This window comes from Zootoca vivipara, chromosome 14 (genome assembly GCF_963506605.1).
Source record: "Zootoca vivipara chromosome 14, rZooViv1.1, whole genome shotgun sequence".
Taxonomy (NCBI): Eukaryota; Metazoa; Chordata; class Lepidosauria; order Squamata; family Lacertidae; genus Zootoca; species Zootoca vivipara.
The window spans coordinates 53,412,958-53,437,446 of NC_083289.1; the positions used below are offsets into that span (position 1 = coordinate 53,412,958).

General features: G+C 42.4%; 1 protein-coding gene across 2 annotated transcripts in view; it reads right to left on the reverse strand.

The window, feature by feature from the left end:
• SMURF1 (SMAD specific E3 ubiquitin protein ligase 1) overlaps positions 1–24,489 on the reverse strand; it is a 50,965-nt gene that overhangs the window by 5,617 nt on the left and 20,859 nt on the right. For both annotated transcript variants that reach the window (XM_035132191.2, XM_035132190.2), the window contains exons 2-15: positions 19,169–19,207; positions 18,210–18,318; positions 16,995–17,128; positions 16,803–16,868; positions 14,316–14,391; positions 13,443–13,687; positions 11,153–11,237; positions 10,799–10,945; positions 8,611–8,812; positions 8,116–8,219; positions 4,760–4,874; positions 2,585–2,763; positions 2,126–2,263; positions 1,218–1,338 (exon numbers count right to left, since the gene is read on the reverse strand). In XM_035132191.2, the coding sequence (XP_034988082.1) occupies positions 1,218–1,338; positions 2,126–2,263; positions 2,585–2,763; positions 4,760–4,874; positions 8,116–8,219; positions 8,611–8,812; positions 10,799–10,945; positions 11,153–11,237; positions 13,443–13,687; positions 14,316–14,391; positions 16,803–16,868; positions 16,995–17,128; positions 18,210–18,318; positions 19,169–19,207 (1,760 nt within the window). The remainder of the gene's footprint in view (positions 1–1,217; positions 1,339–2,125; positions 2,264–2,584; positions 2,764–4,759; positions 4,875–8,115; positions 8,220–8,610; positions 8,813–10,798; positions 10,946–11,152; positions 11,238–13,442; positions 13,688–14,315; positions 14,392–16,802; positions 16,869–16,994; positions 17,129–18,209; positions 18,319–19,168; positions 19,208–24,489) is intronic.

Here is a 24,489-nt window from a genome sequence, read left to right on the forward strand (position 1 = left end):
GTCTTTCCTAGGTTTTTGAATTTCATTTCCTCCTGGATATAGGACTGGCCAAACCTTTTATGTGCTGATTACTTGTTGTTGTATTGTTGTTGACATCCATTTGTCTCGAGAGAGAATAGGGGGTGCTTTTTTGGGGGGGAGTCAAACCACTGTATTAGCAGCACCTAAGCGACTTCCCCAGGGCACAAGCTTGGGCAGTGTATCTGGAGATCCCGGGCTGGCCAAAGGACTCCCCTCTTGGCCTCACTGATGTGGTCCAAAGGAAAGCAGAGCAATACATTTGGCACCAGCTTGGCTGCAGGAGTTGCTGGAGGGAGTTGCTGGAAGGAGGCGTACAAGGCACCATCCAACTATTACTAAAAAGTAATACCACCAATCCATAATACCTGAACATCAAACTGCTGTGAGAAATGAAAAATAGATACAGTGATGCCTCGCAAGACGAAATTAATTCGTTCCGCAAGTCGCTTCGCCTTGTGATAATTTCGTCTTGCAAAGCACAGATGGCCGCGGCAAAAAACAAACAAGCCGCAAAAAAATCCGTCTTGCGAAGCACAGTCATAGAAAACGTCATCTTGCGAGTCACCAAAAACATTGCAAAACGCTTTTGTCTTGCGCGAGGCATTCGTCTTGCGAGGTACCACTGTACTGCCTTGAGATCAGAAGCATTTTGACCCAGTGGATCTTCCTAAGTGGTCAAGAATATTTTAACAAAGAATTGGTCACAAGAAATAGCTGTTTGGTTAATCTGTATTGACAATGAGGTGAGTCAACTACTCAAAGCCATCAAATTGCTATGCACACCTGGAGATCCTGAAGGTATGTCAGCCAATACAAAAAGGTGGCACTGTCCTAATGGTGCCCAAACGTCTGATTTTTAGAGCATTTTATTATCCTGGGGACATAGTTTTGTCCTCACCCAGCTCAGTATTTTTGTCTAGCTTCGGAGGCTGGAGTTTGTATATCCTTTTCCTGCATTTTGTTGATGTGCAAAAGCAGCCACTCAACTATCTTTTCTGATGGGTGTACGTAGAAAGTCAGTGTTCTTTAAATGGTAGTGAGGAGCAAAGAGCAGGCTTAGCATGCCTAGCGGCTTCAGGCAAAACTGGCCTATTCAATATGAAAAGGGGGATTCCTCCCCCCCACACACACACACAGGGTACTTAACGGAACACACTAACCACAACATAATTTGAGTGGAGAAAAGGATGCAATACCTCAAGCTCCTTCTGGTCAAAAGGCTTCAGTAGGTGTTGAGGAATAAGTTCGTTAAAGCCTTTCTGAAGAGCCAGGAACTGGGCCTCAATTCCTCTCATGAACCGCCAGTTAACGTACAACCTGGGGACAGGGAGTGAATCCAAAGTGAGAACTGAGTGCAGAAGTCTTCAAGTGAAATATAACTTGTAAGAAAATAGGTACACTCAAGATGTTGCTTTTTCTTTTCTTTTCTAGGAACTCCCAAATGAGAAATACTTTAGGAGGTGCAAACAATATTTTTTGCACATATCTCATTCCTGTGCATGGTAGGCAGCATGCCTGCCCAACCTCCAGCACCACTGGGGTCCATGTGTCAGTGCAGCTTTCTTAAAACATGTACATGGATAAGATGCAGGCCCCAATTATGCTGTCAATTCCCACCACATAAAGGAGGCAGATCTGAGTAAAGTCACCATCCAATTTAGAAATCTGTGACTAGTTACAAATTCTGTGTTGATTCTAGCAACAAGCTGCATACAACTATTGGGAGAAAGAGGCAGAGCAGATGAAAGGCACAGCCACAAAGAAGAACAAGAGGAGAAATGCATTCTGCAAAATACACTGCAAGACCCATCAGTAGCAATTGTGCGGCATTAGTCAAGAATGAGATTCCAAAGTCAAATAGAAGACACTAGTTGGAAAAAATTAAGGTATCTGCAGCAACTAGTAGCGCACAAGCATACATATTACAGAAATCACTGGATAACTTTGCCCCACAGTTGCACTGCAGAACTGAAATGTTCTGAACACACAAACTGGTGCAAGTCAAGGAGTAGGGAGAGAGACAGAGAGAAACTGAGACTGACCACCACCACCACCACCACCTCTGCATTATGAGAGGGTAACATTTATCCTCCTCTGGTGGTACCTCACATATTCTTTCTTGTTCTCCTCTGTAACAGAAACATTTCTTCCATTTGGTTTGAGCTCATGTTGCAGAATCCTGCCAAAAGCGTTGTGCTCCACGCAGAAAGTATGGTCCAGAACCGGAGTGATATCATTCTCTCTGTCAACAAGGCAAAGACTGCAAGTCATTTCTGTACTCTCCAGGGCACACAGAACATTCGTCTTAAGTAAAAATTATGGCAGGAAGAATCCAAACAGTATTTACTAGGAGTTGATCTAGCATCTTTTACAATCCAACTCTCCCTTCGTTTTGCTGGACAGCACTAGAGATTCTGATGGATCCACACACCCAAGCAATGGTAGAGGACTAGGCAGATGAACAGTGACTTTGAGGGGTTGCAAAGCCCTACTATGTGGAGCTGCTTCCGCTCATCCTAGTCTTTTTAAAAGGGTTTCAACTGTGTACGTATGCAATACTTACAGAATCCAAACTAAACTCTTGTGTAGTTCTGGGTCAACTGATTCCAGATCAGATAACTGGATGGGTTTGCCCAGCAGCTGTTTGTAGAAAGGAACGGTGAAACCTCCGTTGATGTAGTGCCCATGGAACACAGCCAGACCCATTATCCGACCAACAAAGTGGAAGTAAGACAGATGATCCTACAAGAAACACCAAAGAGACTCATTAGCTGGAAGAGAAGCCCAACGCTGACATCTTGTGGCTAGACCTAGGCCTTCAGCCATTTCCTAGTTCAATGAAAGTTTCGCATAATGATCTTAAGTCCTCTGGATGAGAAATTAATCAATTTGCACAGAATTCAATGTTATATATACTTAGCACAGCTGACTAAATGCGTTCAGTCTCAAGACCACAGTCCTACCCTACTGCACTTCAGGCTTGTGGCCATCAGATCATTAGCCACAAACATGGCGATTCATGTTAAAAGCCAATCTACTTGAGCCAATGCAGTTAAAACCAGGCACTTAGGCCCAATCAATGTTTGCTTGGGAAGGCTATTGTACCGTCTCTCTCCATGCAGCACAACAGAGACCTAAAACAAAATGTTGCAGCATAGCATATGCTTGTGCCATTCAAGGTTCAACAAAACCAACTAGACCAGGCATCCCCAAACTGTGGCCCTCCAGATGTTTTGGCCTACAACTCCCATGATCCCTAGCTAACAGGACCAGTGGTCGGGGAAGATGGGAATTGTAGTCCGAAACATCTGGAGGGCCAAAGTTTGGGGATGCCTGAACTAGACCCTTTTCTAAGATACTCCATGTCCAATCTCCTACCCAAGCTTTCCATTCTCCCTACAACAGATATGGAGCCTTCTGCAGCCACTGAGATCACACAGTTCTCTGTATTGGGGGGGGGGTCTCATTAGTAATTATGCTAATCTTTCTAACCCCCAGCCTTTCAATACATGTGTGCTGCTTGGGCTAGAGGAAGACAGGCTGTTTGGGGAAGGAGTTTGTCATGAGTATATAGGAGGTCATTTCTATCAGTCCCATTAACACATGATGCATTCATAATGCATAATGTTGTATTTTAAATTGTTGTAACCTGCCCTGGGACCTTAGGGTGTACAAGGGAATAATAATAATAACAACAGTACATGAGCTACAACTACCCTCCTTTAGTTTGAAATCAAATGTGGGTAAAACTGTTGTACTTTGCCAAATTCTTTCTAGGCAACCAATCTGCACCAAACACCACCCTGAACTTTGTGAGACTGAAAAATAATATGGGTTTTGGACAGAATGGAGATGTAATCAGTTCTGCAAGGCGTGTGTGGGTATGTGTGTTTGAAGTTGTTAACATGCAGTGGATCTTCTAAGGGGCAAAACTATACAATGAGGGTTTAGTGTGGAACTGACAAGGTGATTAACAAAGTTTTAATTACTCCTTTAATAGGTAAGTTGAGGTTCTACAAAATTAGTCCATTACAAGCCACAGGTGCTTCCCCTCGGTTATGATAGGCACACTTACCTTCACTTGTCTATTTGGTGTTAACTGAAAAAGTAACAGAGATAGGGAGACTCACATAATACCACAAGAAAGGGAAATCTCAGGACTGTGCAAAGGTGGTTCAAACTGCATGTGCACTGGGAAATTAGAATCAAGCCAGCCCACCCTACTGTTTGCACATTCAACTTGATGCATAAAGGCTCCTATTTAAACAGTGAGCAAAGTGTATTTTGTATACCACAAAACCAAGTGTGCAGCATGCAAAGGTTGGACCTATGTGCTCTAAACATGAAATCAAAAGTGCAAACAGAAGGTGAGGGTGTGGGGGATAGTGAAAGGCTGGATCCCTCTGTGAATATAAAGTGAAGATCTGCAAAGGGCTTATGGCTGGGATCCAAAGAGCTACTTGAATATACCCAAGAGTCTGCACGCTACAGCAGTGAACATTCTCATCTCCCTTCCTGACTGGAAGAGGCTACGCCACATCAAAATACTTCTGAAACTCCCGCATTACAAAAGTGATTTGCCACATGGCATGGGAGCGGCTGTTTGAATCTAAAGCCACACTGGTCTCATGGAACCAGATTAGCTGCTGTTTGGACCCTATACCACTACCAGGGTTTCAGAGAATTAGCCTGTATTTAAGCTGCATACCCACACCTGCCTTGCTTCTAGAATACTTACAGGATTGATAGAGGAGTCTGGATTTATCTGCAGCATATAAATGTTATCCGTGGAGTATTGGAAGAGTCCATAATAAGGGTTCAGCATTTCATGGCACAGAAGGTATAACCACTCCCTGCCAGACAAGAGACATAGGTTAGGGAAGAAGCTGAATGGTGGGGTCAAAACTTACCCCACCCAGTAACTTGTGGATCCGTTACTCATTTGATACAGATTATGACTTCTACAAAAAAGAGGGTTGGGGTGGGAGAGAATCTAGACTCGGTGCAATGTAAGGAGGCAAATTAGGGCAAGTATGTTCCTTTGATCAACTTCTACCAGGAAAGAAAAGAGTACAAGCACTCGTTTGTTTCACAGAACTCTGGTTAACACTCAATGCGACTACAGCGGACAGAAAATTGGTTCACTTTCCATAACCAAGTATCCTTTTACTAATGCACTATTAGACACAACCAGGCATTCTTTTAAAGCTGGCTTTATTGCCTCTGTCAAGCTGTGTCGTTTGCTTAACAACCGTGAGCTGCATGCTGGTGCAGACAGATTGAGAGACCTTGCTGTGTATTTCTGCTAGTCTGTGGGGAAACCACCGTGGAGCAGCTAGCTCAGTGTTATGCTCAAAGTAGCATTCACGGTTTCTTTCCAAACAAGTCATGACCAGAAAGCCAAGAACAAACCTTGGCTCCAGATAATGATTTGTTTTGGAACGAAACCACAAGTGCTGGTTTGGAAGTAAGACTGTCAAGGATGCTTTAGTTGAGATTCCTGCATTGCAGGGGGTTGGATTAGAGGACCCTCGGGATCCCTTCCAACTCTACAACCTCTCATAAACTTATATAGGAAGTCAGGTAAGAGTTTGCTTTCTATTCTGTAAATTAACATGTTTTTAAAATATTGTTTTGGCACCAAGATGAGAGCAAGCTCCTAAAAATCAAGAGGTATGGCTACCTAATATGATTAAGCAAAATAATACTGATTAGGGCTGAAGACAGCAATATAATGGTAGTTCATACCTTTTTTTATACTTTTGTGTGTCTGTCTCTAGATTTTTAAATTGTCTATAGCCAGCGACCGCTACAAAGCAACTTGCAAACAACACCTCCAAGATAATCCAAATGTAAGTTCTGTTTAACGTGTAATTTTCAGAAATGAAAGTTATCAAAACTTAACAATGTAAACATTACCAAATCATTGTATCTCTCTCTCTCCACACGCACAAAATAAAATCTTACTCCCAATAAGGCACATCTACAATTTTCTTCAATATGACTTTTATCCAGGGGTGAGTATTTGTCCTTGTAAACACAACTAAAAGGATACAAAAGGACACTCCAGATAGTTTTGATCATGTGACTGGTGAAGAGGAAGCTGCTAAACAAAGGGAATTCTACAGGAACTAAGTTTCTGGAAATACTTTGGTGACTGCCTGATTTCTGTGTAAAGGTAGGTGGTGGTGATATGTTGAGAGTTTCTACCTGGGGTAACACTGTATGTGGGTTTATTGCACATGGGCCCCCCTGAAGCTAAATGGAGGCATTTGAATAGGCTGTGCTAGAGCATGCAGCAGCTGCCTAGACAGATATAAAGCACAGACAAGATAAACTCTTGCAACATGCCAGTGATGACAAGGGAGAGGTCAAACGGGAAGCGCTCCAGACAACAAGAATTTTGTCTAGAGAATTTAAGATCAGAGAATGTATCACTGGCGTTAGACAAAAGAAAAGTCTTACTCAGGGCAATTTTAGTCACTGGCACACTCAGCTCCTGGAAGAGCTTCCCAACTCAGATGCAAGAGAGGGATCCGCATTCCAATCAGATCCCTGGATTAGACACAGACCTATCACCAGGAGCAGCACGATGCAAAATATTGTGTCCAAGCTCTACTCACAGTAGCCCCATTGAAATTAATAGACCTACAGTAATTATGTCCATTTCACTGGGTCTACTCTAAGTAGAACTAACATTGACTACAACCCTCAGATGCCAGAGGATCATATCCAAGGTAGATAGAGTAAGAGAATTGTAAAACATCTTCAAAAACAATTATAGCAATTTAGAGAGGAAGCTGTATTATGTTGTCCTATATAACCTTAAAGCAGCCTTTCTCAACTTGGGGTTCCCAGATGTTGTTGGACCACCACTCCCCTCATCCCTGACTGCTGTCCCTGCTGGCTATGGATGATTTGTTGTTGTTTAGTCATTTAGTCGTGTCCGACTCTTCGTGACCCCATGGACCAGCGCACGCCAGGCACTCCTGTCTTCCACTGCCTCCCGCAGTTTGGTCAAACTCATGTTCGAGAACACTGTCCAACCATCTCGTCCTCTGTCGTCCCCTTCTCCTTGTGCCCTCCATCTTTCCCAACATCAGGGTCTTTTCCAGGGAGTCTTCTCTTCTCATGAGGTGGCCAAAGTATTGGAGCCTCAGCTTCACGATCTGTCCTTCCAGTGATCACTCAGGGCTGATTTCCTTCAGAATGGATAGGTTTGATCTTCTTGCAGTCCATGGGACTCTCAAGAGTCTCCTCCAGCACCATAATTTTTAATTTAGAAGGGAGGAAATGCTTGTTGGGTGTCTAGTTATTCAGAAGACAGTTTCATAAAGGACTGAATTCTAGAACCAATGGGTATTTGATAAAACATACCATTTAAAAGTGCAACTTCCAAATGTGAGGGCAAAACTGAGAAGTACTAAATTTCAAAACATTTAATTCTGTGTTGATCTGAAGAGCAATGGCATTAAAATATGACATCTGGAGGAGAGCAAGCCAATTGGCATGGGTAGAATGTACAAGCTTTCAAACACCACAGAACCTGTCTTAAAGGCAGAAGCTGTCAATGTTCACATCTCCATAGCTTTTAATCTTTCTGAATCCCTGGAAATTCAAAAACTTCATTTGTTACTATTTCAATATTTTTTAAAACAATGCTTACATTTATTAACACCCCACCTTTCTGTGTCAGTAGACTTCCTCTTCTGCCAGACATTGCACGTTAGCTATTAAGAGGCCATCTCTCCTGAGTGGAAGGAGGGCATCATTATTTTAAGCAGGGCAGGGGCGGAAGGGGTCACTTGCTGCTCCAGCCTGTTGAGGGGACAAGGTGCAGAGGCACAGCCCTCTGCCCAGCTTGGGGAAAGGGGGCAAAAAGGACCATGCTGCTGGATCAAGCCCAAGGCTTGTAAAGGCTTGGCCTTGTAATGCCAAACCTTGGTAAACTGTAGCATTACATGCTAAGGCTGCCATCATTTGTGGGTTTGATAAAATGTTCCTTTGAATTTTTATCTGCAATATCTGGAGGTCTCTGCAAAGGGCTTCCTTTGCCCAGTACCGTACATGTCATTTTAAGAACCTGTATTTCACCTTGCCACACCACCATAATCCAAGCCTTCTTCTCCTCGGAATTTCACCATCAGTCTCTTCTTTAGATCTTTTGGCCTCATCTTCATTATCTGCCGGTATGATTCCTATAGTAAGAAACAGAAGTGTACTCTCAGGAAATGAACACTTTTTCAACAGTAGTTACTCTTTGCATTTCTAGGGGCGCTTTTTGCCCATGGCTTATCTAGAGGTGCCCTTCTTGCACCGCTGCTTAAGTCATAGCCCTCAGGAAATTTTAGCTGTGTTTAGAATGGCAAACCTTCCTTATAGCTGCTTGCCAGTGATTTTTTTTATCTCAAATTTAACATCATTTGATGTTAGGTTCATTTTGTGATTCATTCTAATGCCTTTCATTATATCTTTAGGCCTCACAGGGGCAGCATTTATGATAAGCCGCATCTGCTGAAATCCAGTGTCATTGCATAGATGCACTGGAAAAGCTAAACCTCTCACTATCCTAGACACAGATCGACATACCTCAAATATTTCTTCCCTCGATACTTCGATGCGGCAGTGGCCAGCTTGGGGTTGCTGGAGGGAGAGCTCATGCCGGAGGATCTTTAGCTTCTGCACCAAGTCTCGCTCATATCTCTGGGCAGGCAACTCCTCGCTGTCTTCCAATGACCCCTCACTCGGCACTGGCAAAGGCTGGTTGGGTTCTTTTAGTTGGCATTGGTGACTGGAGGGGAAATGAGAAGGTTACTCTAAAAAGGAAGAAGGAAGCATTGCCCCTACAGTGGGAAGTCACATAGTCTCTTGACATCAGTACCTAGACCATTGGTGCATGTTTTGATCTATTTTTAATTACTGCTGGCGTTAATTCTTTGAATTATTGTTTTTTAACTTTTTTTACTGTTTTATTCTTTTTGTAAACCATTTTGAAGGTTGTTTTTTTTACAATCAAGTGATGTATAAATTTTATGAAATAAAAGAAATCAGTATCAGGAAACAAAATTAGACATACTTTTCATAGCTTATAAAGGACTAACATAAGGAAATTGATTACACATAGGTATAGTCTGTTGCAGCAAATAAAACAGTGTCTCCTGTGGCAGCTTTAACTCATTTATGCTAGCATATATTGGCTTTCAAGACAATAGCAACATGCATCTAATATTTTTAAACTTCCATAATACTAGTATTCGTACTTCTTTACTTGTAGTAGTACTTGTGCTTCTCCAAGTCTTTACTTGTAGTAGTACTTGTGCTTCTCCAAGTCCATTTTTAGAGCTATAGTTACACTACAAAAACCCTCATGTAACACTATGGACGCTGGAGCCAACAAACCCAACAAATCTTACTTCATTATGTGACATGCAGTTTTGTACTTATTTCAAAAGCACAAATACTCCTATGTCCACTATGGAACACAGAAGCAGGTAGTTAAATGAAACTTCAGATCAACTATTCAGAAATCAAAAAATAAAATGAAAATGTAGCAATGGCTTTCATCAGACCAACATATGTTTGAGACCACGGAAGCGAGCTTTTGCATTACACAAACTTTCCCTTCGTCATAGGTGTTCATAATGTAGATCAAATGAGCCACCCAACCACCGGTACGAGTTCAGTTGCAGAGCACAAGTTTATGTATGTAGGAAGATACAGGTAGGGGTGTGCTTTTGTGTGTGTGAAGGCTGTTGTCATGTAGCAGTTCACGTGACCACCAACAGGCGGCCACACCAATCTAATTTGAGGCACATCTGGCAGGCAGGTACCTGAGCAAGCAAGCAATAAGCATGGGTTATAATAAGGATGCGGGTGGCGCTGTGGTCTAAACCACTGAGCCTCTTGGGCTTGCTGATCAGAAGGTTGGCGGTTCGAATCCGCACAGCAGGGTGAGCTCCCGTTGCTCTGTCCAAGCTCCTGCCTACCTAGAAGTTCGAAAGCATGCCAGTGCAAGTAGATAAATAGGTACTGCTGTGGCAGGAAGGTAAACGGCGTTTCCGTGTGCTCTGGCACTTGTCACTGTCCTTGGTGCACCATAAGTGGTTTAGTCCTGCTAGCCACATGACCAGGAAAGCTGTCTGTGGACAAACGCTGGCTCCCTCGGCCTGAAAGCGAGATCACTCCCATAGTCGCCTTTCACTGGACTTAACCGTCTAGGGGTCCTTTACCTTTTTTACCTTTTTAAAGCATGGGTGGAAGGCATCCCAGGAGAACTGTTTAATAGAAGCGAGGACACCTCACTGGCAAAGGGATATATAAGGTTTTTTGGGGTTTTTTTACAATAGAGCAGTATATAAGTTTTATGAAATAAAGGTTGGCTAGCAAAGCCTGGCACCTTCAAATTAAACAGGATGGGAAAGAGACCCAAACAGCCACTGCCAGTCAAGAGCAGGCAGCAGGCGGCTACATTATTACATATCAAAGCCCTCTCAGTTTCAAAAGTAAATTGGAAGGTAGTGCAGTGGGGGAGGGGCACAGTGAAAACTCATTTGCATGTTGCGTTGTTCTTTGGATCCTACTCTACATTCATCAAGCATTTGGCCTTGCTGGAAGGAATCAGTTTGCAACATACCTCTCTGGGAAAAACAAATTATTTTAGTACTGAAATTTTCTTCGCCCCTGTAGCTACCCTGCCCTTGCTCCGCTTGTGCTGCTGCTGGGTCAGCTGTTATGATTCTGAGCCACAGAAGCACATGGCAACACATTGGTCTCTTACTTCATGATGTGATGCAGTCTTGGGTCTGTGAATTGTGTGGTTCTGTTATTATGATCTACAAAATATATTCTTCCCGACACTGTACTTCTAACTTCCCAACCTGGCGGTAGAGGTCCAAGTTCATCACAATTCACACTGTTAAGGTCTCTATGAAAAGCAAAAGAACAATTAAAACATACTTATTTAAGCTTAACACTAACATTTCTCTTAGAAAAAACATGAGGAAGTCTGAGGTGCTGGGGGGGGCAATAAAGAGTAGCATTTTGGCTTTACAAGGAAGAGTATTATTTTCCCCCCAAACACAGGTACAGCTACCTGCCCAAACCCAGAGGAACACAAGGCTGCCATACATACCTTGGTATCCTGGGGTCGTGCCATGTGCTAACACCAGTTTGTGTATGTAAAAAGTAAACTTGTCCCTGTACTGTTGTCCTTTGTTCTACAAAGACAGGGAAAAGATGCTACAGTGAACACTCCAAAGGAAAACCTGCACATCCACAAAGTATCTGCGAAAGCTCAGCTAATGCTTAAAAGCAGCAGTATATAGCATTACTTGAAATGTACTATTTGCCCTAGTTATGAGTAAAGAGAAACAGCAATACCAAGAACTGCATCAGATACTTGATATAGCTTACATATTAAGAAAAAGACCTTACCATTTTTGTCACCCACCCAATTCCAGTTCACCTCACCAGTCCACCATCCCATATTGATCCAGAAAGACACATTATTTCCATAGGCTTTAAGATGAACAATTACAATGAACATGGGATGTTGCTGCTCCTTATGCGCAGCTCCCTTTGTAGAAGGTTCTCAAGGAACCATCTCCATTCTGCAAGGCCATTTGCTTTTTCACACAGATCTACTGGGGGGTGGGAAGGGGGTGAAGAGACATCAGCCTTTGGAAGACAACTAATAGTTACCAGTGAGTGTGTGTATACCCTGTGTAAGCATCTGACACTCTGGGGAGCAACTGCTACATCAGCTTTGTCCAACCTGGTGCCCTCCAAATGTTGCTGGACTACAACTCCCAGCAACCGCAGCCAGCATGGCCAATGGAGCTATAGTCCAGCAACAACTGGGGGGCACCAGGCTGGAAAAATCTGTGCATCTACTAAAATGATTTCATTTGTCTTGGAACATGCAAAGCATCCACACTCCCTTTCTGCTTCCCACTAGTTATCCCAGCACTCTGATTCAAATATGTATATATACTTGCCGGCAGGCAGTAAATGACAGAATATAACACCAGCAGTGCTGTCACAATACCTGTTGGCTACAGACCAGTATATAATGAAACCCACCCCCTCACCCCGCCACGGAAGTCCTCAAAAAGAAAGAAATCAAGGAAAACAAACCACATGTTCATGAACAAATCAGGAAATGTGTTTAAAAGGGAAACTTACAACTAGGAAGACAGACCGTGGGAGCTCCAAGAGAAAAACTGAAAATAGTTGACAAGGTGGTTTTAAACCTTGGGCAGGCTTGGGGAGGCATGAGGCTGCGCCACTTCAACACTCTATGCTCCCTGCACCCCTTGGTCTGGCTGACTAAGCTGGGGAGAAGACAGCAGCACAGGAGACAAGGCAGGAGTTCAGGTTGCTATGCCCTTGGGACCTTCTGCACTTGCCCAGGAGCAATGTAAAACTGCTTCGGCCTTTGCTACTTGGACAACCACGTGGCAGGTTGTCCTTAGACGTTTGAAACAGGCAAGATATACTGCTAATAATGCAGCTGCCCAAGCTGGTCAATTAAAAGCTGCTTGCACTTTAATAACCTAGAGCATAGTTTTCTCTAGACATAATATTGCAATGTATTTAGGCTAAACTGTGTCAGTAGGACAAGTGTCCCAGTTTCAGTTCAAAAACACACATGGAGTGAAAGAGGTACAAAAATAAGGAGTGATGGTTAAGAGTGCACCAGACCCGACTTTCTCTCATAACTTCCTTTACTGTGTGTATATGTACATGTGTTTGCGGGTGGGGGTCAGTTACATCGCACAATCAAGGTAGAATCATGCAAGAAATCTATGTTCTCTCAAATGACTTAATTTGGAGTATAATGGCAGCAGATGAGATCCAAAGTGTTGCGCAGAAACCAGAAACTCCTTGCTGCAAATAAGTTATGCAGACTAAGTAAGGGCAAGAAGGGAAATTAGATGTGGAGGAAAGACTGGGAGACGGAGCTCTACAGACACTGAACACCCCAACCCCACAACCACTAGAACTCTCCACTGCATACCAAATACAGTGATACCTCTACTTACGAATTTAATGCGTTCCGAACACACATTTGTAAGTCAAAAAAATGTGTAAGTTGAATCCCATAGGAATGCATTGGGAGAAAAAATTCGTAAGTAGAAAAAAATCCTATCTAAACCGCATCCAAGATGGCGGACCGAGCTCCATTCGTAAGTAGAAACATTCGTAAATAGAGTTATTCGTAAGTAGAGGTACCACTGTATTTAAATGCAGTCAACAACATTTCAGAGCTACCCTCTCTGCAGACCAGATGAGTTTTCTGAAAACCCAATCTTAACTTTGCTATCCTGCACTGGATAAAAATGTCTCCTCTGGCCTGAAGAGCATGCAAATGCATGCAAATAGAATTTCTCGGGACACTTGTCAAAGATTGCTCCTCTTACCATAGCCTTCAGGCAGGTCAGGCGATGGGGACTGGTGACCATGTGGCCTATTTTGGGGGGTTTGTACATGGCCTCTCACATCAGGCGTTCGTAAACGCTGCACCTGGAGTGTCTGGTCCTGACTGGGGGATTCCACAAATCTACAATTCCCTCCTCCAGCAGCTCCAGTGCTGTCTGTGTATGGCGCCGGCTCCTCCATGTAACAGCTCAGTGGCCTTCCAGGTCCTGAGTCTTCATAAACCGTTCTGTGAAATAAGGGAGGCTCATAAAGTTAGAAAATTTCACACAAGCCTAAGAGAATGTTAAGGGAATTTCATTTAGGGAAATAACTGGACTTCAAGCACAGATCATCACTGAAAAAGTCTCAGAAGGCTTATGTCAAGGAAAGAGTGTCTTGAAGGCACTAAGCAGATCTCCTCTAACAAGGGGCTGGAGAAAGCTCCTACACGTCTTCCAGCTTTCTGTGCCACAATACTCTTCTATCAGGAGTCAGCCATGAAACCTCTGTTCTGGATTCAAGATTGTGACAAGGGGAGGCAGTCACTTGTGAGTAGAGCAGGATGACTTATACCAGGATGAAGGCAAAGATGCAGCCCTTCCAGAGTGAACCTTCCCTGCTTTTTACAGTGGACCAAGGTTGATTAGGTTGGCATGATGACTAGTCCGTATTTTGTGTTTCACTTGCAGACCTTTAAGAATGAACTCCTAACTAACAAAATCAATGAGATTTTGACTCCTTTCATTTAAAAAAAGTTTACTTAACAATTAACATGCTCCAGAACAAAAATACAGATCTTATTCATTCATTTAACTGAGTAAGATGACTATGAATCAGGCGATCCAGGGGATTCCACTAGGAAATGAAATACCTACCCTTCATTCTCCAGCAGCCCCCTGCAATCTACAACAGACCCTCCTGTGCCTATCCTGTCCCGTGTCTGTAAGCTGACTGGAATGAGAAAAAGAAATGAAAGCCATGATTAAAATCCATAGATGCAAAAACCTATTCAACCCCAGTTAAAATGCAAGGAACACAATGGAGAGACTTCATTTAATCTGGCAAGCATTTCTACACCTTTTAATAATCCACGTGCATATTCAAGATTTCACCCCTCCTTACAACAGTAAACACCCCAAATATTTTGATTGGTGTTTTTAGAGTTATTATGGATAATACACAGACTCAGAGCAGACCCACTGAAATCAATAGACCCAGGGTATGACTTAGTTGGCTATTGCCTTATACTTTTATATTGTGATGATACAATAAGTCATTCATAAATCCTAATATGACACTCCTTAATAAAACAGCCATCCAAGGCTACAATCCTTAAATGAGACTATGTCTCACTGAATTCAATGAGGTTTACTCCTGAGTAGACATGCATAGGATTGTGCTCTAATTCTGCTATTCAAAATGTGCTAAAAGTGTAAATAATTATTTCTACTTCTACAAATTAAAAATAACACATAACCTAGGCTTTGATATTTTTCTAATAAGAAATACTCTACTTTGGATAAAAATGTGAAGGATTCTGCATAAATAGATATTTGCCTCTCAAAACTGTTGGAAAGCAGAACATTTGCCACTAGGCGGCATTATAAAATGGAGCATTTTTTTTTCCTGTTATGCATTTCTTCTTTCAGAAAAAGACAGTTTCTCACATCCATGGTTTTCCAAACATGCTTTCCAGACAGCAAGACAGAGCAGCAGCCTACAGAATGCTGAGCATGCAATCCAAGTCAGAATGCAGCAACTTCACTTGCACATTAAACACCATACAGTACTAATGTTGGACAAAACAAATCCCACCCAGTGGCTGGAGCAGAGCCAGTTGCCAATCACTGCCCCCCCCAAAAAAATTTACATGCTACTCACTGAAAGAAGTTTCCTGACTCAGAGCAACTAGAGTGAGAGAGCTGACAAGCTACTCACCCTGGAATAATTGATATAGTCTACTGCAGGCTTCCTCAGCCTTGGCCCTCCAGATGTTTTTGGCCTACAACTCCTATGATCCCTAGCTAGCAGGACCAGTGGTTAGGAATGATGGGAACTGTAGTCTCAAAACATCTGGAGGGCCAAGGTTGAGAAACAAAGCATGGCAACAATTCAACTGGGATACCACTGTAGCCAGAGTGTTCCTGTCCAGGAATAATGGCCACAGCCGATGAACCAGCCAACACCAGGAAAAGGTGGCGCACTATGCCCATGTGGCTCCCTGGCTCTTGACAAAGGTGGATCTAGGAGCTCCTCCAAGCTCAAGGCCAGCTCTTTCATGGGGAGGGCAACCCCACCCCAAACCAGTGGAACACCCCTTCTCCAGATCATAGAATCATAGGGTTGGAAGGAACCCCAAGGTTCATCTAGGCCAGGGGTCCCCAAACTAAGGCCCGGGGGCCAGATGCGACCCAATCGCCTTCTAAATCCGGCCCACGGACAGTCCGGGAATCAGCATGTTTTTACATGAGTAGAATGTGTCCTTTTATTTAAACTGCATCTCTGGGTTATTTGTGGGGCCTGCCTGGTGTTTTTACATGAGTAGAATGTGTCCTTTTATTTAAAATGCACCTCTGGGTTATTTGTAGGGCATAGGAATTCGTCCATTTTTTTCTTCAAAATAGAGTCCGGCCCCCCCACAAGGTCTGAGGAACAGTGGACCGGCCCCCTGCTAAAAAAGTTTGCTGACCCCGGATCTAGGCCAGGCATCCCCAAACTGCAGCCCTCCAGATGTTTTGGCCTACAACTCCCATGATCCCTAGCTAACAGGACCAGTGGTCAGGGGTGATGCGAACTGTAATCTCAAAACATCTGGAGGGCCAAGGTTGAAGAAGCCTGGTCTACTGCTCTATAGCTGCCGCTGAACATTCTCACAATACTACAACATTTCATTTGTTAAAAAGCCCCAAGGTGACTTTAAAAGTTTTGTTTTCTAAAAACTACAAGTGAATGGGCTATGCCAGTCTCCTATGGGAGTGAATTCATGAGCAAGGGAACTCTCCGTATATTTGATTAGGTTTGAGTCTCCAATAAAGGAGACATTCCAACAAAAAGATCTTAAGATGGGGAGTTTTTGTGGGGAAGACACTTTTAAAGCCCCTAGCACTTGAGCTTAGAGTAACGCCTACACCTTGAAGCTTGCTCAGAACCTAGAAACCAGCAACTCTTAGGTTTTGCACATGCCAAGCTACTAACCGCAATCAGCACCAGGCAGCCACAGTTAGAACTGGATGAAGCTGCCAATCCTGGAGAGAGCATCACATAAGGTACTTTTGAACTTGAGAACCTCTCTATATCCAAGGCTCTGAAGGAAAGAGATACTATTTTTGTTATCTATGCAGACAGGAATGTTTTCCTCTTACCCACTATCTGGCCTCGTACTGCATCGGTATCTGTGGGGTTTAGTTTGCATAGATCCAAACGCTGGTCTGCAAATGAACAATTGGAGAAAAAAACTTGACCCAAGAGTGTACTCAGCTGGCAATGGACATTCAGTACTCAGACACAAGTCACTGTCAATCACAGCAAACACTGAGTAAGTATTACATGCTTACATCCAGTATCTTTTAGCCTACTGATGGCATTGGAAAGGAGTCGAACACACCCCAGGAAGCCAGCTCCCTGCTTTTTGTGTATTTTCTTGTGGTTCCAGACACTGATGGTGATAGAATCCGATTTCCCAACATATCTAGGATAATCAGTTTGAGAAAGATACTTGATTGAGGTTTATTCTTTGCTAAGGCATAGCATTTATGTCCATGAAAACCGAGCTAATTTTAATAATTCATTGGTCACGTCGCAACTTTATCAAATATAGAAACATAATTATTCATTAGATGGCTATAATTTTACACAGCGTGCTAAAGTGATAATGCAGCAGCTCTTGTTAATTACAGACAACCTTATTACAAACTGGGGAGCACTGAGCTCATTAGGGTATGGAGACAGAATTCAAGGAGGGAGGCAGAGTGACTCCATCAATACACTGTGGTTTAATCTTACTAGACAGGACAAATGCAGCTATCAGTATATAGATAGGCTCCAAAGAGTCACTCACTCTGTGCACCCAAGAGCACTCGAGGTTCTAAAAATAAAAATAAAAAACCCTTATGGCAAGCAGTTTCTGAAACAGAAGGGAATTTCAATAATATATTCCAAAATGACATATGGCTCCTTTCCTTCAAGAAGTGTAAAAACAAAAACAAAACAAAAACCCACCAGGCATGTGCAAGCCCTTAGGCACACTCAAAACAGTCCTTTGGGCCCTGGCTGGAGTACAGTATTTAGATTTCAATGCATGCCTGGGAGAGTGAAGACTTGCAAGTTATCAACGGAGCTATGACTCCATAGCACTCATGCCTGGGGAGCAGACATGCACTCTCCCCCTGCAACAGCTGCTAGAAAAAGCCAGGAGTCCTACAGACTATATCCTGCCGGTTCCCAAGAGGAAGTGCTCCAGCACCAGGAACAAAATCTTACGCAGGAGGGGATACTCTCTCATGCAGTCCCTGCAGAACCTTGTAAGAGCAGCAGTTGGAGCACCCTACCTGTTTCAGTCACCACTGCCTTCTTAACGTGCTATTTCAGAAACCTCTTGTTTATGGCAAGATGGCTAACGACAAAGAAAATTACCTTGAAGCCCAGCCATAAGGCAGAAAGGTGAGATATAAAATTTCAAAATTAATAAACAGATGAACATAAGGCTGGACTCTTTTTTTCAGACTGGACACCCATTCTGTGATTTACCCTTCACAGAACAGATAACTCACAGGTCATAGTGTTGGTTCCACTTGGGATCTAGCGTGTTCTTCACAGTGTCAGTTGAGTGGCACTGACCAGAACCGTCCACCACCACCTTTGCAAATGGGTCAGGAAGCCCTGGAAAGAACCGAAAGAAAAAAATCACCACAAAGACCCATTCAGGAGGAACAATGCTACCCAACAGCTAGGCTGCTTTCACTGGGCGGTGGGGGAATGAAGTTCACCAGCTGGCAGCAGTGTTTGGAACGCTAGCTTTCCCCCTTGAAATATTTTGTCCACTTTGAAGAAGTAGGGGGAAAGAAACCCCCCCCTCAAAAAAAGCATCATGTGTAAACAGTTCCATAGAATAGCACTTCATTCGTAAACTGAAATTCCGAGACAGGAGCACAGAGTCTGTGGACTACAACTCTCATCATTTCTTATCATTGACTATTCTGTCTGGGACTGATAGAAGATGGAGGGCTGTTAAGTTCCCAGCTCTGTTCCATGAAATGTGAGGGATTGTTACAGCTAAGGCCACAGTCAGAAGATCTCATTGTATGAGTTTCAATCTGTGACACCAAGCTCCTTCAAGGAAAGAGCCTGTTTGACCTGCACATTTGAAACAGCAAGCCAATTCTCATGTTAATTCACTGTGGCTTGATGCTGCCATGTCACAAGAGCAGATATTTACCAGGCCTTATACTGCCATTCATGAGTTAGAGGAATAAGGGAAGAGTGGATGGAAATTAAATTATTTGCCCATGGTTGTCGGGGTCAAGATCCAATTTTAGGTATCTAGCTCACTGGAGAAGGGGCACATAGCACACTGCTACATGGTCTGTACAAAATAACTTTCAGACAGTTATGGCTCTGGCTTGTGAGAAACTATCCTTAAATGCCACCCAAAGAGTCAAGAGGGTCTACCATCAATATAATAGCTTAAAGTGCATACAAAATAATGGAAAATTGTATAAGAAGTACTTACTGAAGAAATCTTTTTTTGCAAGGTTCTTGGCACAAAGCACTACAAAAAAGAAGAGGAAAACGTTTCAAATTCTACCCATATCTTACTACAAACAACTTAAACAGGGGGAAAGTGTATAGTGTACAACTGAGGAACATATACAATGCAATTTGCAACTAGCAGGACCAAACATGCAAATTATTTTTCAGGGACTCTCCCAATACATAGCTTGGGTTGCCATTCCCCCAACCCTTATCTAAGTTATTACTATGAAGATACCAGGATAGCTTGTCTTTTGTGTTAGGGTTATTTTTCTAAGTTGGCCACTACCATCCAGCTCTAGAAAATTGGGTTGATATCTTTTAAAGACAGTTTTATTGGCGTTTTCATGATTTCTCATTTTGGTGAGGTGTTTGTCAACAAAGGCAATAAATAACGTATATGGGACCATATTAAATAACATATGGGGCCATATTACAATGCCACTTAAAAGCAAACAATGAAAGGACCTTCATTAAGATTTGGTGCTGACTATTTTCTTCCTGAAGACAGGATGACAGGAGTGCCTGGCGTGCTCTGATCCATAGGGTCACGAAGAGTTGGACACGACTAAACGACTAAACAACATTTTCTTCCTGAGCACAGGTGCACTTTTGGAGGGATATTTCTTACAAGCAAAAGAAGCACACACTAAAGATTTGGCTTTAAGCAGTACTAAGTCCAGGAGCAGACGCAATCCGTGCATACAGAAAGCTCAACATCTGCTGCTTTCACCAGGAACCCAATGCAATTACTGCAATTCATTAGCAGCAGCATCACCACTACTATTTTATATCACACCTTTTCTCCGAAGAATGCAAGGTGATATACCCACTTCTCCGCCTCTCCCTTTTATCCTCACAACCCTGTGAAGTAGGCTAGGCTGAGAGAGTGCAACTGGCCCAATGTCACCCAGAGGGCTTCATGGCCAAGTGGTGATTTGAACCCTGGTCTCAGATCCTAGTCCAGCACTGTCCACTACACTGGGAGGGGAAGCCAATGAGGGATTTGACATCTTTCTGCCATGCCTGTAAGACAGAGCTGTTCCGCCGGGCCTTTGGTCTGGGCCCAGTCTGACCCCCTTCTTTCTATGGGACCCTGTATGTAAGTGGCCTCCTTGTCGCTTTCTATCGGCCCATATGGGACCAGCACAAGTGGCCGGGCCTGGTGAACTTTTAATTCCTTACCCCTACAGTTATGATCCGTGGGTTCCCACTTAATTTTATTTTGATTTTAAATGTGATTCAAATTGTATTTTAAACTAATTGATTTATTTTGTGTTTTTAATGTATTATTGTTATTACAGTCTATTAGTAGTAGTAGTAAGGTTCTATGCTTAGGCAGGAAGAACCAGCTCCACGAATCTAAGATGGGGGACACTAGTCATGTCAGCAGTGCATGTGAAAAGTGAATCATTTGATGCAGCAGCCGGGGGGGCTCTAGGCTGCATCAACAGAAGTCTAGTGTCCAGATCAAGGGAAGTCATAGTATCGCTCTATTCCGCTTTGGTCAGACCACACCTAGAATACTGTATCAAGTTCTGGGCACCACCATTTAAAAAGGATATTGACAAGCTGGGAACGTATGCACGGGAGGGCGGCCAGGACAATCAAGGAAATTAAAACCAAGCCTTATGAGGAATTGTAGAGGGAATTGGGTATGTTTGGCCTGGTAAAGAGGCTGAGAGGAGATAGGACAGCCATCTTCAAATATCTAAAGGTCTGTCATATGGAGGATGGAGCAGGTTTGTTTTCCTCTGCTCCAGAGGCTAGGATCCAAACCAATGGATCCAAGTTACAAGAAATGAGATTCTGAATAAACCTCAATAAGAACTTTCTGACAGTAAGAGGTGTTCAACAGTGGAACAGACTCCCACGAGAGGTGGTGGATTCTCCTTCCTTGGAGGTTTTTAAGCAGAGGTTGGATGGTCATCTGTCAGGTATGATCTATTTGAGATACCTGCACTGCAGGGAGTTGGGCTACATAACCCTCGGGGTTACTTCCAACTCTATAATTCTATGACCCCAGGTGGAAGACACTCTGCCCATACAAAGCTAGAATGTCAGGAAGGTTTACCTAGTTTCAACAAACAAGGAATTTAACACAGGGGGCATGCTTTCAGAACTGTTCCAGAAGATTCACATGATGTGCTTTCCCCAAAAGTGTAAATTGGCTCTTAGCATGGCACAACACCTCTCCTTTTAGATCAGAACATGTTAATCACATGTAAAGTTGCCCTAGGACTGCATGCATTCAGAGGCTCCCTGTGTATATACACTGAAAGAAACTTCTCTTATAATGCTATTATTTTCCCTCTGTATACTGACATATCTTAATATTCATGTTTGCACTGTTTCTGCTTGACTGATTTAATTAGATTTCCAAAACCTCAACAGCTGCTGCTGGAAATGTAACCTCCATGTTAGCAAGCTGAAGACTTAAGAGTAGAGTACTTTCTGTGTAATACACAGGCACAGCCATTCTACTAGTACTAAACAAGTCATCCTAACATAGACTACTGAAATAAAAAAAATTCCTTCCGTAGCACCTTAAAGACCAACTAAGTTTTTATTTTGGTATGAGCTTTCGTGTGCATGCACACTTCTTCAGATACAAAGTGTGCATGCACACGAAAGCTCATACCAAAATAAAAACTTAGTTGGTCATTAAGGTGCTACTGAAGGAATTTTTTTATTTTGCTTCAACTCAGACCAACATGGCTACCTACCTGTAAGTGTATGAGAAGCAATGAAAAATACATAAAAAGAAACCAATTCAGAAAACACTGCACAGGAGTTCTAAAACAGGTATCCTCAAATACTGTTACATGAAATATGAATTCCAGAATTCCGGATTACATTGAGCAAAATGACATTGTAATATTTGTTTCTTCAGTTTTCATATGCTTTTCAAATGAATTCCATAAGTATTTTAAAATTCTAAACAAAAATAATACAAACATGTCAATAACAAATCCCATTATAAAAGTCTGAAGCATCAATTCACTTCTAATGCCATTCCTCACTGATAGTAGTTTGATATTGAATTACTGAGAAACGAAAAAGGGATATGAGCATTCAGTAGTCTGCAGCACTGGTTAAAAATGCAGAAAATCTGTTCATTATATTTCCATCCTGTTGATCATGATCTTAGTGCTCATCCTCATGGCTTCTCCAAACACAGTTTTTCTTTGATGGCTCCAGGTTGTTTTCCTTCATCTCTTAAAAAACACACCTGGGTATGCACAATCACCTTCATGAAACAGCCATGAACCAACATACAGACATTTGCACAAAAGTCAGCTAAAAATATTTTTGTATGAAAATACAAAAGGGAGTTCAGTGGTACCTCCGCTTATGTATCCCTGCAGTTACAAGAACTTTGGGATGCGTAAGCAGCAAACCCGAAAGTATTTTTCCGGGTTTTTGCCCTGCGCACATGCGCAGAAGCGGTCTCTCCGGTTGCAAAAACCTCAGGATCCAGCTGGACCTCCGGAACGAATCCCGTCTGCAACCAGAGGTACCACTGTACAGGACTTTTGTTGGAATAGTTAGCTAGATGGTTATGGAAGGTCAGGAAGACAATTACAAAAAAAAAACTTCTTGCATTAATTAATGTATATATAAAAAAGAGTGTGCATGTGCAAAAGGGAAAGTGTAAGTTTGAGATTAATATGAATATAATGGAAAATGTGAATCCATTAGCATGATGAACAGAAAATTGTATACTGTACATTGATTGTCCAATACATTTAACTTCCAGTTACTGGAGGGACACAATTATTTCTACACAGCGACCAGTAAAAATGTATGCTAACTGGGCAACATAGAAAACTATATGATGCCACTTGTACATGCGCTCTAGGATGCCTCGTGAATTGGTACAATGGTTGGTGCCATGCACAGTCTCCATTCAATGCATTATTTTACTTATATATTGCACACGTGTGTTGTGGTTAAAAGAAAGAGTAAGGATGAAGTAGAAGTGGAGGATAATGCTCAGAGAGAGCAAGGTGGCAAGACTTTAATCCAGAAAAAGAAAGATTTGCATCCAATTACAAACTAAGTACTGTACCAAGAAACAAAGTGCTTGCATGCAGCACTTAGCTTCTGAGACTACTTTCAGTTAACAATATTAAAACAAAAAGACAGCAATTTAGTAGTAGTCAAGCAGAAGGCAGTGTGAACAGAATTTCTCCTTACAATGGTTGGCTGGATTTTTAAAAATGCAAATGCAAAACACACACCACTCCCTGCAGTACATTAACACACACACACACCACACCCTGTCTCCTGACCCAATAACCTGTACACTATTACATTAGTTTTCTAGTGAAACTTGCATAACTTGACACAACTTGAGAGAATCTAAAATAGCTTCCACTTAAGAATTCTCTCTTCACATTTAAAAAGATATGTAAGACGTTGTACAAAACACAGCACTATTAATTCTCTGACCTATGAAGTGTATTATGAACTTTTAGATTTTTCCTTTCCTTGATAGTTTTGAATTAGATATAATCTTAGTCCTCACTGAGCCTTCAATTAAATGACTTTAGAGGGGTATGTGTACACAGAAGCCTGTACATGAAGGTTTCATACACAAGCAATTTTCTACAGATTAACCTAGTCAGGCAAATATTTTTAAAGTTGCTGATGTTTTATCAACATTACTGGGTCTTGGGTAATGCACACCATGTCAGCACTCTCATCCACAATCAAGTTGTGGCAAAATAGAAAAAAATTCCTTCAGTAGCACCTTAAAGACCAACTAAGTTTTTATTTTGGTATGAGCTTTCATGTGCATGCACACTTCTTCAGATACACTAGAAACAGAAGAGTTTCAAGTTGTGGGTTAGTATTGTTTTATTGTGGGTTGATCTGGCAGTCAACAACCAAGGCGGACTGATGACCCAAATCTTGCTTGATAGGGAAAGGTCCAGAATGGGCAAGGGCCTTTAAGTATCTACCGCCTCTTCTCCTTACCTGATGTGATCAACCCCCAACAAAAGTCCTCCCTAAGCCAGATACCAGGCCATTAGGGTGTCCTATTATTACGTAGATATTTATATCCAAATACCAAGCCACGCTACCATAATCTGACAGCACATTCCCTTCTTGAAGTCTGTTGAAAGATTATTAAAAATGACAACTCATTTCTGCTGTCTGCTCCTGCCTCTTTGTGTGCAGAGGAGAGCATTTTAAAGAAATGGGGTGCAAGGTTGAGGGGAACTGAAGTTCCTCCCTGCTTGTCACTTACTTCCTCACAGATTCCCACAAGAAAGTTATCTTCAATTGAGTTCA